The sequence below is a fragment of the Balaenoptera physalus genome (assembly GCF_965194825.1).
Source record: "Balaenoptera physalus genome assembly, chromosome: 4".
NCBI lineage: Eukaryota > Metazoa > Chordata > Mammalia > Artiodactyla > Balaenopteridae > Balaenoptera > Balaenoptera physalus.
This window is the reverse complement of record NC_138891.1, coordinates 130,832,022-130,845,113: the sequence shown is the minus strand read 5'-3', so window position 1 is coordinate 130,845,113 and position 13,092 is coordinate 130,832,022. Positions and strand designations below refer to the sequence as shown.

The following is a 13,092-nucleotide window of genomic DNA, read 5'->3' as shown; positions in this document are numbered from 1 at the left end:
AGTTATGAATGTGGGGAAGGAAAATAAGAGATATTTATAAAAATAATCACTGTTAAACTTTTAAATGTATTCAATGTGTTAAGGATTGTGTTAAGTGCCATTTAAGTCTCTCAAAAACCCTGCATGGATAAACACTGAAATCTGAGATAAACCAGATTCAGGTTAAATAATCTTCCTGAAGTCATACTTCAGAGATTTAAAAGCAGCTCTGTGATAAACTCATACTCTTTCCACTGCATTACTTCTGCCTCTTGGGCAAATGGGTAAATATATTCAACATACACACATGGTGTGAACACTGTGGATATAGTGTAACTCTCAGGATCTTTTTCACATCTTACACATATCTGATGAATTTGGTAAAGTCAGGAGAGGGAAAATAGCTAAGTGTAAACAAAGGACTGAGTTGTCTTTTATCCTCATTTGTAAGTCAACTCAAATAGGCAAGCTTACCAAGAATCGCCTAATGATTGAAGCTCAAGACCCTCTGGGGCCACTATTTTTTATTTAATGAAACTACCAAAGATCTCCAATGTCAGTTCTGTGAAGGGCAGACTACTGTGATTTTTAGTTCCTCAAATGATGTTGATACATGTGGTAGGCTGAACAGTGGTCCCCCCTCAAAGATATACATGCCCCAATCTCTGGAATTTGCAATTGTTACCTTATATAACAACAACAACAAAAAGATTGCATATATGATTAAATGAAGGATTTTTCTTTTTTCTTTTTTTTTTTAATTGAGTATAGTTGCTTTACAATGTTGTGTTAGTTTCTACTGTACAACAAAGTGAATCAGCTATATGTATACATATATCCCTTCCCTCTTGGACCTCCTTCCCACTACCACCACCCCCACCAATCCCACCCATCTAGGTCACCACAGAGCACCAGGTGAGCTCCCTGCGCTACACAGCAGGTTCCCACTAGCTATCTGTTTTACACATGGCAGTGCACATACATCAGTCCCAATCTCCCAATTCATCCCACTCCCTCCCTCTGTCCACACATCCATTCTCTATGTCTGTGTCTCTATTCCTGCCCTGCAAATAGATTCATCTGTACAATTTTTCTAGATTCCACATATATGCATTAATATACAATATTTGGTTTTCTCTTTCTTACTTCACTCTGTGTGACAGTCTCTAGGTCCATCCACATCTCTAAAAATGACCCAATTTTGTTCCTTTTTATGGCTGAGTAATATTCCATTGTATATATGTATCACATCTTTTTATCCATTCATCTGTCGATGGACATTTTCTTTAAACAACATACATTTATTTCTCACAGTTTTGGATGCTGGAAGTCTAAGATCAGGGTGCCAGAAATGTTGGGTTCTTGGTGAGGGCTCTTTTTCTGGTTTGCAGATGGCTGCCTTCTTGCTGTGTCCTCACATGGCTGAGAGAGATCACCTCTCTCATATATCTTTTCCCCCCGTTTTTTGAGAAATAATTGTCATACATCACTGTATAAGTTTAAGGAGAAGAGCATGATGGTTCGATTTACAGATCTTATGAACTGATTACCACAGTAGATTCAGCTAACATCCACCTTTTTATGTTGTTATGATATTTAGCATTCTTTTTTCTCGACTGAAAGAACTCCCTTTAGCATTTCTTGTAAGGCAGTTCTAGTGGTAATGAACTTCCTCAGATTTTGTTTGCTCAGGAAAGTCTTTATTCCTCCCTTGTTTCTGAGGGACAGCTTCACCAGGAATAGAATTCTTGGTTGACAGTTATTTTCTTTTAATATTTTGAATATTTCATCTCATTTTCTCTTGGCCTGAAAAGTTTCTCCTGAGAAATCCACCAATAGTCTTACAGGGTTTCCCTTGTGTGTAACTTCTCTCTTTCTCTTGTTGTTCTTAAAATTCTTTGAAAAGAAAAACACTAATTTGAAAAGATACATGCATGCCAATATTCATAGCAGCATTATTTACAGTAGCCAAGATATAGAAACAACATAACTGTCCATCAACAGATGGATGGATAAAGAATATTACTCAGACATAAGAAAGAATGAAATCCTGCCATTTGCAATAACATGAATGGATCTAGAGGGTGTTATGCTTAGTGAAATAAGTCAGGCAGAGAAATAAAAATACTCTACATTATCACTTATACGTGGAATCTAAAAAATAAAACAAATAATGTATATAACAAAACAGAAAGAGACTCACAGATATAAAGAAAAAACTAGTGGTTACCAGTGGGGAAAGGGAAGGGAGAAGGGGTACAATAGGGGTATGGGATTAAGAGATATAAACTACTATGTATAAAATAGATAAGCAGCAAGGATATATTGTACAGCACAGGGAAATATAGCCATTGTTTTGATATTACTTTAAATGGAGTGTAATCTATAAAAATACTGAATCGTTGTACACCAGAAACTAGTATAATATTGTAAATCAGCTATACTTCAATAAAAAATGAAAAATACAAATTCAATATAGTTATTTAATTCTTAAGTATAACTTGAACATAAGATAATGAAAGTTACCAACAAATAATAAACCATTCTGAAGAGAATCCTGTTTCCAGGAGGAAGAAAATGAATATTGTTATTTTTTTGAATTGACAGCCTTATTGATCAAATTAGAGTACGTTTATAGTGATTTATATACATCATTATTAAGTTCTTTGTATTGGTTGAGATCATGTTTGAAAAGATTGAATCAGTAAAAATGAGTGTTCTTAGAAAGTGTTTCCATAAGTGATCTGCACTGTGTTTGGTATGAAAACTTTTGTAATTATTCAAATATTATTTTAAATCTTTGTGCTTTATGTTATCAGAACCACTAAATTTATTGTCTTGAATGTATGTGTGTGTATAACCATATTTTATATATATACTATAATATATATACAGACATATATATATATAAAAAACTATATATATTCCATAGTTATGTATCTATAAAATAAAACATTCTCTCTCATTAAAAAAAATCATTTTTTTCTGACTTTTGACAGTTTAATTATAATGAGTCCTATTTGGATTCAACCTATTTGGGGTCTTTTGGGCCTCATGGATCTGGATGTCCATTTTTCTCCCCAGGTTCAGGAAGTTTTCAGCCATTATTGCTTTAAATATACTTTCTGTCCCTTTCTCTTTCTCCTTTCCTTCTGGGATTCCCATAATGCAAATATTGTTTCTTTTCACTGTGTCCCATAATGCCCATAGGATTTCTTCACTTTTTAAAAATTCTTTTTGCTCCTCTGACTGGGTAATTTTGACTGTCCTATCTTGCAGACCTTCCTTCTTCTGCATGGTCAAGTCTACTTATGAAACTACTGAATTCTTCAGTTCAGTTATTGCATTTTTCAACTCTAGGATTTCTGTTTGGTTTTTTGTTTTGTTTGGGTTTGTTCTTTTTTTTTTTTTTTGATAGTTGCTATTTCCTTATCATATTTCTCATTTTGTTCATGCATTGTTCTCCTAATTTCATTTAGTGTCTATTCGTGTTTTCTTGTAGTTTACTAAACTTGTTTAAGAGGATTATTCTGAATTCTTTGTCTGACAGTTCACAGATCCCCATTTTTTAGTTATTGGAGCTTTATTTGTTTTCTTTGGTGGTGTCATATTGTCCTGATATTTTGTGATCCTTGATTCCTTACATTGGCATCTGCACATTTGGTTATTTGGGTTCTTCTTCCAGACTTTACAAGTTTGCTTTGGCAAAGACAGTTTTTGACCAGTCAGCTTTGTTTAAATTTCTGGGTGTGTCTGCTGGTAAGGTCCTTGGGCAGGTGGGGCCTGCTATTATGGTCTATTCTGAGACAAAGCAACAGTTCACGCTCTCAGGACAAGGATGAGGATTGTGGCACTGTCTGGGAACAGTTGGATGGGACTGCTGGCTTGGTTTCCTACCCAAGTAAGGCTACAGGATGGGCTCCATGGTTGCCTGGATTCTCTGGTAAGGCTTACTAGAATGTTGGGACTAGGTACTACATACAGTAGTAGATGGGGCTACAAATTAGCTTCCTTGCCCTGGCAGGACAGCAAGATAAGACCCAGGGCCTGGGTTCCCCCTCATTATTTGGGGATTCAAAGAGTATGCACTGATTCCTTGGTCAGGTGAGGCCATCAGTTTTGCTCTGCAGACTGGGAAAGCCATAAGCTCTGCTTTATGTTCCAGTACCACTGTACATAAGGCTGTTGGATGGGCTATTTCTGTGTGCTCCAGTTCGGTTCCCTGGCCAGACAAGATGAAGGCTGTATTCAGCAATGAGAAGAACTATGAATTAGATTCCTTGTCCAGGCACAGCAGGACAAGCAACTCTAAATCCAGTAAAGCTGTTTGTTGTTTTAACTGAAGCTGACCTACATTACAAGTCCCCTAACTGAACAGGGTCACTGGCTTTGTTCTGCAAACTCTTGGCTCTGCTCACCTCTTGGTTCGTGTGCCACTGGATCACATAGCTTCCTAGAATTGTCTCCAGCCCTTCTGGTCAGATGGGTCCACAAGACAATCTTCACAGCAGGTGAGGCTGTGATTCAGCTCCTTGCCTGGATGTGGGCAAACCAGGCTCCAAAGCTGGCAAAACTCCTCATTTGAGGATCTGAATCAAGTAGATCTATACCCTACCTAGTTCTCTGGTCAGAATGTACCTCCAACTAGACTCTTCAGATAAGTAAAGCCTCTGGTTGGGATTACTACTTGGGCACTGCAGGAATGAACTTGGTCTGCCAAGATCTGTGGGGTGGTCACTGCGAACACTTCCCCGCATCTCCATCACGGTCAGATTTCCAGTGGTCCAGCCCCACAGATTCCCCAGCCATCCCTGAGGTGCGAGATCAGAGTAGGGGCTCCTGCAATGTTACCCACAACGCTGGGAGAGCTGGTTTTCCTCTGGGTTCTCTTTTCCCCCTGGAGGAACCAGAGGCTCAGGGGAGACCTCTCTGTGTGTTGCTGTGCTGACCTGGGAAAAGAGCAATGCAGTCATCCTGTAGCCACTTCTCTTACCTTCTAATGCAGTTTCTCTTGGTCTCTGTGGTGCGGGGGCGGGGGCAGGGGGTGGTGCTTCAACCTCACCCCCATGTTCTAGGATTCTCTCAGTAGTGTCTTGTCCTTGAATAGTAGTTAATTTTCTCCTTGTGAGGAGGAGGGAAGCCAGGAAAATTCTATTTCACCGTCTTGCTGATGTCACTCCAAATGAAGGATTTTTGAGATGGGGAGATTATCCTGGATTATTTGCATAGGCCCTAAATGCAATCACAACTGTCTTTATAAGAGAGAAGTAGAGGAGATTACACAGAAGAAGAAGAGGAGAAGGCAAAGTGACCACAGAGGCAGAGATTGGAGTGATGCAACCACAAGACAAGGATTGCTGGCAGCTACCAGAAGCAGGAAGAGGCAAGGAACCGAGTCTCCCTTGGGCCCCCAGAGGGAACATGGCCCCACTGGCACTTTGGTTTCACTCAGTGATAATGGTTTTGGACTTCTGCTTCTGGCCTCCAGAATTGTGAGAGAATAACTTTCTGTTGTTTTAAGCCACCAGCTTGTAATAATTTGCTACATCAGCCACAGGAAAGTAATATAATACCCAAATGACACTGGAAAGACTAAATCACAAACACACTAAAATTTTGATAATACATCACTGGATTATATCCTTTTCACATAGAAAAAAAGGGAGTTACTTCCTTTGAGAAGTACCTTGAAAAGTACTTGGACTGACCTTGGAAAGCTGAATATTATGACTTCCCAGATTTTGTTTACTCCATGTGCAGACCATTTTACAGTCATTCTTTCCAAACTCCCCATTTAAAGTGCCACTATTACAGATTTGACTGATGTTAAAACGTTAGAACTGATGAAATAAATGAGTACTAATAAAACAGTGAAGTGTTCTGGTATCAAGTTACTGAACCAACACAATGGTTTATAACACCATGATGAAACCGAATAATTGGATACTGTGATGAATTTGAGGTATTACAGTTTTAATGGTGTTAGGCTTATGATAAGTGTTAAACAGTAATGCCACATTCCTTTTGTTCATAGGCTCAGTGGGATGGCTTGACTGGGCGTATCACCTTCAATAAAACCGATGGCTTGAGGAAGGATTTTGATCTGGACATTATTAGTCTCAAAGAGGAAGGAACTGAAAAGGTAACCTCCTCAATAATAAATTTGAAAATTAAAAAAAAGCATTGCTCATGCATTTTTACTTGCACAAACAAGTAGGGGAATGATAAAGTGATTCAGCACGTTCATTTATGTCCAGTTTTCTAGATCTCTCTCCCTGATATGCAGATCGATGTTGATGTGCTAGATTGTTAAATTGTGTGTGCTATTAATAGCAATGCTAATGGTTATATAGTGCTTGGTTTATATACAAGCATCATTATATTATTACATATATATAACCTTAGGGGTGGATGTCATTAGCCTCATTTCTCAAAGGTTTTAAGAAATTGAGTTTAGACTTGGGAAATCAGAAGCTGTCAATGATTTATATTTGGAATGGCATCCAAGGGTTACTTAGAAATGAATTTTAATTTTACTCCATTTTGAGACTGGTGACAGAGGGACAAAATAAAGTAGGATAGAAAAAGCTTACTGAAGCAAACTAACTTTGCATCCCTAATTTTAGGAGGAAATATGCCAAAAAAATGTATTTTAATGTTGAGTTCTGATTTTAGTCTTATTTAGTTGTAATTCTCAACCTCTCAATGATTTGAGTTCCATTCTTGTTACTATTTAGAGCAATGCAAATGTAAGCTATTTAATTAATAATAATAATAAAATAATAATTTGCCTCCTCTTTATTACGCCAATTTTAGTATTCACAACTATGCATTGGGATAATTAACACTTATAGTGTGAAGACTTTGCCCTTTAGAACCTTAAAAAAAAAGATTTTGAAGCCCCCAAAACAACTGCCTGAACACCAAAACTCTATAAGCCAACATTTTTTTCACTGTAGGGGACAAAAAGCTTAATGTAAAAGAATGGATTTGAGAACAATCAGTTTTACTTAGTTGAAATATTTCGATTGATTTTTAAAATGAGATAAGGTTTCTATTTCTGTTTTGTTGCTTTTGTTAACTGAGACACATTTTTTTTAAGGTCCTAAATATGCCTCACCCCCAAATAGCTTAATTAAAATTAACAAAGATTAATTAGGCTGAATGTAAAAGGTGACCACCAGTGCTGAAATGTCTGTGGAAAATAATTAGTTCACAGCTTTGAGAGTTCACACTAGTCACTCAGGTTTCCCCTTTTAAAAATGCCCTCTCTCTTCATCTCCTCTCTTCCTCTTTCTCTCTCTGTCTCTGTCTCTCTGCCTCTCTCTTCCTCTGTCTCTCTGTCTCTCTGTCTCTCTGTCTCTCTCTCTCTCTCTCTCTCTCAGGCTTCTTCACTCTGATTTCCTCGTCTGTTAGGTTAACATGCTCTGACAGAGCACAAGCCATCAACCTAGCCTCCATACTGGATGTGGAATTTGGGCTACAGGGAACACAAGGAAAGAAAATAATATTGTTATGGACTAAAAGCCTATAATGTTTTTTTTAAAGAAAATGTCTGCTTCTCTATACATGCTTCTCTCTCCCTCTCCACTCCATTTAATGTACAGAACTGAAGAGGGAAGAAAAGCTGTTAAAGAAACATCTTTTTGGCTCAGATGTGTGATGCAATAGATGAAGCTATTGTTATGTTTTTGCAGCTATTTATACACGTCAATATTATGCACATTCTATTGGTGCTTTTCCAACAAAGGCAAAATCGAATTAGATGAAAGTGTTTTCTCAATTTGTTTCTTTATCTCTTCATTGTTTGCAATAACATTTCTTTCTTCAGGTGACTTGGGCTCAATTCCTGAGAAGGCTGATTGAACCTTAAAGCAATGGGGGAAGCCAACCTATCCTTCTCAGGCGTCAATGGAGGAAATGGCCAATCTTTTCATGTCAGCCTTTTGCAGGGTCCATAGGGAAAGTTGTTAGAAAAAGCCTATTTTCTCAGTTCCACTCAAGTTTCTAATACGCAGAAACCCCTAATCAAAGAATAAGTCATTACGTACACCTTCTTCTCACTAAGGAATAATGTGTGTGTGTGTGTGTGTGTGTGTGTGTGTGTGTGTGTGTGTTGGTCGATTGACTAATCTGGTTATAAATGTCTTTAACATGTCTTCTTAAGGAATGATGAAGACCTTTTAACTCTGCAGCATAGATGTGCATATTCAAAAGAACTTTAAGACATTTTTTTGGTGTGCAAAAGGAAAAGTGAAAATCAGGTTGCACCACCTAGTAGAAGTAACTTCTGTGGGACTCAGTACTTGGTTCATCTCTTTACTGTACCTATTCTCAGGCTTTATATTGAATTAAGATGCAAGATTCCCAATAATGGGTGGGAAATGTAATGCTGTGAACACTTACACACCATGATACCTTTTGGCTTCCATGCTCCATTTTAATTAAGTGCTATTTTTATCTTTCCCTCCGAAAACCAAGGTTGCTGGCGAAGTGTCTAAACACTTATATAAAGTGTGGAAGAAGGTTTGTACACAGACAAAAACTGCAGGAAATCTGGCGGGGGGGAATACCAAAGGAAAAACCTGCATCCTTCCAGCTTTCCTAGACCAGTAGCTCTCCAATTGCAGTTTAGAGGCGATATTACATATAAAGGGAGAATGGGGATGATTGAATATGTTGTCTCTCAACAACATTGCCTGTGAATGGAAACAGGCTTGAGATGGATTAAATAATGATGGATTAAATATTTCCCCCTAGATTATTTTTGTTTCTCCTGGGTAGACTCAGTCCGTGTTAGGACTGAAAGCAGGTAACTGAAACAGAAGCAGACACTGGGCCATTGATATTCTTTCTTGAATCACTAAATATTTTTCTCTAAGGGGCATAAAAACAATAGATTTGATCCATCAGACTAGTCAGATAGGCTAAGGCTCAGAAGGGCTGGGACATCTCCTTCAGTGTCACCACCACAAAATATGAGCCATTTTTAGAAATTCCCTTTTCTTACATACTATCTTTTTTTATGCAGTAAAACAAAATTTGTCAATGCATATTGTTTTGCAATTTGTTTTAGAACCCCAGTTTCCAGAGGACAAAAACATTAGAGGTTTTGAAAGGGAAATGAGATTATCTTGCAAATCATAACACCTAGTATCATGTTGTCAAAGAATGTGCACAGATTTATTATAGAAGCAAATGTTAGACATTACAAACATTCGGATCAGGAAAGTGTCCCAGTGATATGCAAACATTGTCTTTCATTCTCTCTCTCTCTAAAACCACTTGCTAAACTATTTGTTGATTGACAAATGGACCTTAAATTACTGTTCAACTTTAACAGTTTTGTCAGGTTCACTTTCATCTTTGGAATTATTAGTTAAGTCACAGAAAGTGTAAACAGTTTCTCCCTGCCGTCAAAAACCTTGTCTCCCTTTTGGTAGTACTCAGATGAGCTCCAAAATGTCCTGCTTTTAAGTTTAAAAAAGCACAGGTTTAATAACCTTGTTTTAATCTTCAGTGAATCAGGCTACCAAAGGCACAGGGAAGGCAATCCCATCTCTTCTCTGCTAATAAGTAGATGAACCTAACTGACACCCAGAAAGAAGCTTATTACACTAATCCAGCTTGAGACTCCAGGCACTTTATGCAATGTTGAATTAATTCAAACCAAATATCCTAGGGAATGAAATCCAAGCCCTGAAATTTTACTCAGAGGAGGGGAATGTCCTTTATTGGTCACTAAACTGCAATAATCACCCCCACTTCCCAGGGTTGCACTTCTTGGCTTTCCTCCTTCCTCCATGCTGCTGTGCCTCTTCCTTCCTGCTGACCTATCGTTGCCCACTTTGCAAGTTGTATACACTGTGGTGTGCTGTTTTGTGTTATGCCTGCTCGTCAACAATTTACAGTAACCTGAGTGCTAGCACATGAGACCTATGGAGACCCAAAAAACACATTGGCCTTTCCCTACAAGACTCCATCTTACAAGAGGAAGATTCACCCCCATTGCCTTCAAATTCCAAAAGCTCTTCTCTGCACTCTGACGTTTTTCAGTAGAGAATAGTCTGCCTGAAATTCTTTCCAAAAGACGGATACGGCAGTCTTTACAAAACCCATCACTAAAAATATGTGTTCATAAAGCTCATGATATAAGAAACAGATATACTTTTTTTTTCCCCTAGATGCTCGATTATTTCACTCTGCAATTTTGGATTTTGAGTTTATGTGAATCACATACCAGGTTTGGGAGATAGATGTTAGTCACTCTCTGAGCATCTTTTTGTTGCATTACCTCTTTTAAAAAAGTTTGCTTAATGGCATTTGGGCACTCATTTTCAAATGCTTCCCTCTGTTGTCTGAGATAATAAATGGCTGCTCCCTCATGCCAGTTTACAAAGTGAAAGAAGGCAGAGCCAGACAATTTAGCTTTTGAGTGTTCCTCCCCACAAATAATTGGTCCACCGTCCACTACTTCTCACTGGTGAATTGCTGCTGACTGCTTTTGCTACAGTTTGAAAACTGAGGTTCTGCTTCCTGGAAGCCCTCCTCCAAGGTAGGAGAACAGGACTGAAATGCTAAACACCCTGGCATCTGGGTAACTGTGTCCCTCCCTGCAATACACATGAATCATGGGATCTTGCTTTTTCAGAAAGAGACGTTCATTCACGTGTTCATTTACTTCAATTAACAGGTAAAGTCAGTGGACAACTTAAGTTTAAAAGACACACACACGCATGCACACAAGCACAAACACACACACACGCACTCTCACACACACACGCACTCTACTGCTTTGCTGATTAAAAGGTTTGAAAATAGAAGGCTGAGGTCATTCAAATTCCATATGTACTCCAAACTCCAAACTGTCCACTTCCCAGGAATAGCCTGATCGTTACTATATTTTGAAACTCTTTTAGTCTAGATTTGAGGAAACTTCTGTTACACAGATAGTGGGAAAAAATAATCTCCTTTTTCTTATTTTATGGAGGAAAGTTTACACTGAATGGGACTTTGGGACTCATTTGATTAGAACTACATCAGCAATGATATCTGACCTTCCACACTTTTAGTGAGGTTAATAAAAGAAAAAAAGCCAGATGTTAAGCTGTGGGGTGTATTTGTCTACGATTTCAAGTTTGTATTTTAAAAGGGAGTGATGTTGCAAGGCCATTCAACACTGCCATTTGCAAATATTAGTATAGGTCCTTTAAACACTTGACATTAATAGAAATGAGTTACAGAGAACACATTTCATTACTTAACAAATTGGCTAAAAACAGAGTTATTTTCTCCACCTTTCAATACTTAATTAAAAATTAGGTTCCATTCTCCCCAGTGCCTAAGTCAAGCTTTAATTAAAAGCACAGCCAAGACCCAATTTAAACACAGTCTTCATAGAGTTAGAAGTCAACTGTTCACAACCTAAAGCATGGCTTTGGATGAAAACCAATAGATTCCCAGTTGTGGTTAGCCTGAGATACATTTCCTGGAAGCGAGGGCCCCTGCCCCCCAAAAAGTGAGAGTAGGTTAGACGAGAGGAAAGAAAAAATTGTCCCCTTTTCTTGGGTTTAAAGCCAGACAAAGAAAAGATTCTTTAATCCGCAGACATGTGTTGCGTGCATTCTAAGTGATGAACATCGCACTTGATCCTGGAAAGACTGAATGGTTATTAAAGGTGTTATCCTATAGCTTAATCCTACCTCTAGTACCCTCTCTATAGACAGAATGAAATACTTTCAAATGCAAAAACTACCCCAAACCCCCATTTATCTAGACTTGTCTCTTATGTCACCAACCAACTAGGTCTAATTAAGTATAGAAAGAAGACAGTGAAACTGAAATAGTTCACACCGATGTGTGAATGTGTGATACAGTACTTGCAACTTCCTCAAAGAATTTATATTTCTAAAAAGAATACTTGTCAAGCTAGATGAATTTTCAGCTGCTGCATTTAGGCAGTAAATCAAAGTAAATAAATAGAAAAGGAAAGAAGCCTAACATTCCCACAGGTAAAATTTTATTTAAATATCAGGAAAGCTCTAATGTCTCTATTTTGCTGGTGAGGAAATTGAGCCACAGCAGGGTTAATTAACTTGCCCATGGTCACATTGCTGGTAAATTGCAAAATTAGAATCTGGACAAGAGTCTATCTGGAAAGCTCATACTCTGTCCAACTAGCCAATGTCCTCCCATTGGAAGAGTATATTTAGAGATCAAGCATAGGTCTACCCTGTCCATCCCAGAGTATGTCCAAGTGTTGGTGTTCCTAAACTGACCCTGTTTTTCATAGCTCCTTTACTTTATCAGCTTATAAATTTCAAAAAAAAATTCACTAACAATTCCAAGTTCTTTCATAACAGGACAAGCTTAAAGAAATTACTGGGGCAGTCATTCAGATGTCCTTCATTAATGTTTGTGCAGCTCTTATACCAACACTTTCACATGCATCTACTCATTTGATCTTCTCAGCATCCTTATAAAGTATTTTATAGTTAGAGAACAAAAGCTCAGAAAGTTTAGTATCTTGTCCAAGATCACACCACAACCAGGTTTGCATGCCATCTCACTAGGCTGGCAGTAAATGCCTACAGAAGGCTTCAGAAAAAGAGCTCAATTCTCTGAGGCTCTTTTCATAGGTTGCCCCCAGAGGCAAAACAAATCAATATACTTCTACAGGGTCTGATAACCCAGGAATGACTTGGCCACTGGAGGAAATTTGGGTTATTATTTCTTAAAAGAGCAATGGGTTTCACTGACTGCCAATCACAATGATTGGTTCTGTGGTAGATAGAAAGATCAATAAGCAATAAAAGTGAACACCTTCACTGAAGGCATTCATGGTCAAGTGAACAAACAAGACAGGTAAACAGATGATAATAACAGAAAAAGGTCCAGAACAGAGGTACAAGGAAGGTACGAACAGAGTACTACTAGTGTCCACAAGAGGCACCCTGACCCAGCACTGGGTCCTCCAGTAAAATAGGCCTAGAACTTAGTTTGCTGTTCATCCACACTTTTTCTTCCATTTACTTTTCCCTTTTAGATGACCGATCTCTCCACTATTCATCTTGCTTCCTCCATCCCATTTCTTATAAATTTTAAAGGCATCGA

General features: G+C 38.1%; 1 protein-coding gene across 9 annotated transcripts in view; it reads left to right on the top strand.

The window, feature by feature from the left end:
* GRIK1 (glutamate ionotropic receptor kainate type subunit 1) overlaps nt 1–13,092 on the top strand; it is a 428,591-nt gene that overhangs the window by 362,033 nt on the left and 53,466 nt on the right. For 5 of the 9 annotated variants that reach the window (XM_082460385.1, XM_082460383.1, XM_082460388.1 and 2 more), the window contains 2 exons: nt 6,014–6,121; nt 8,461–8,505. In XM_082460385.1, the coding sequence (XP_082316511.1) occupies nt 6,014–6,121; nt 8,461–8,505 (153 nt within the window). The remainder of the gene's footprint in view (nt 1–6,013; nt 6,122–8,460; nt 8,506–13,092) is intronic. The other 4 variants (XM_082460382.1, XM_082460380.1, XM_082460384.1 and 1 more) reach the window with 1 other exon arrangement.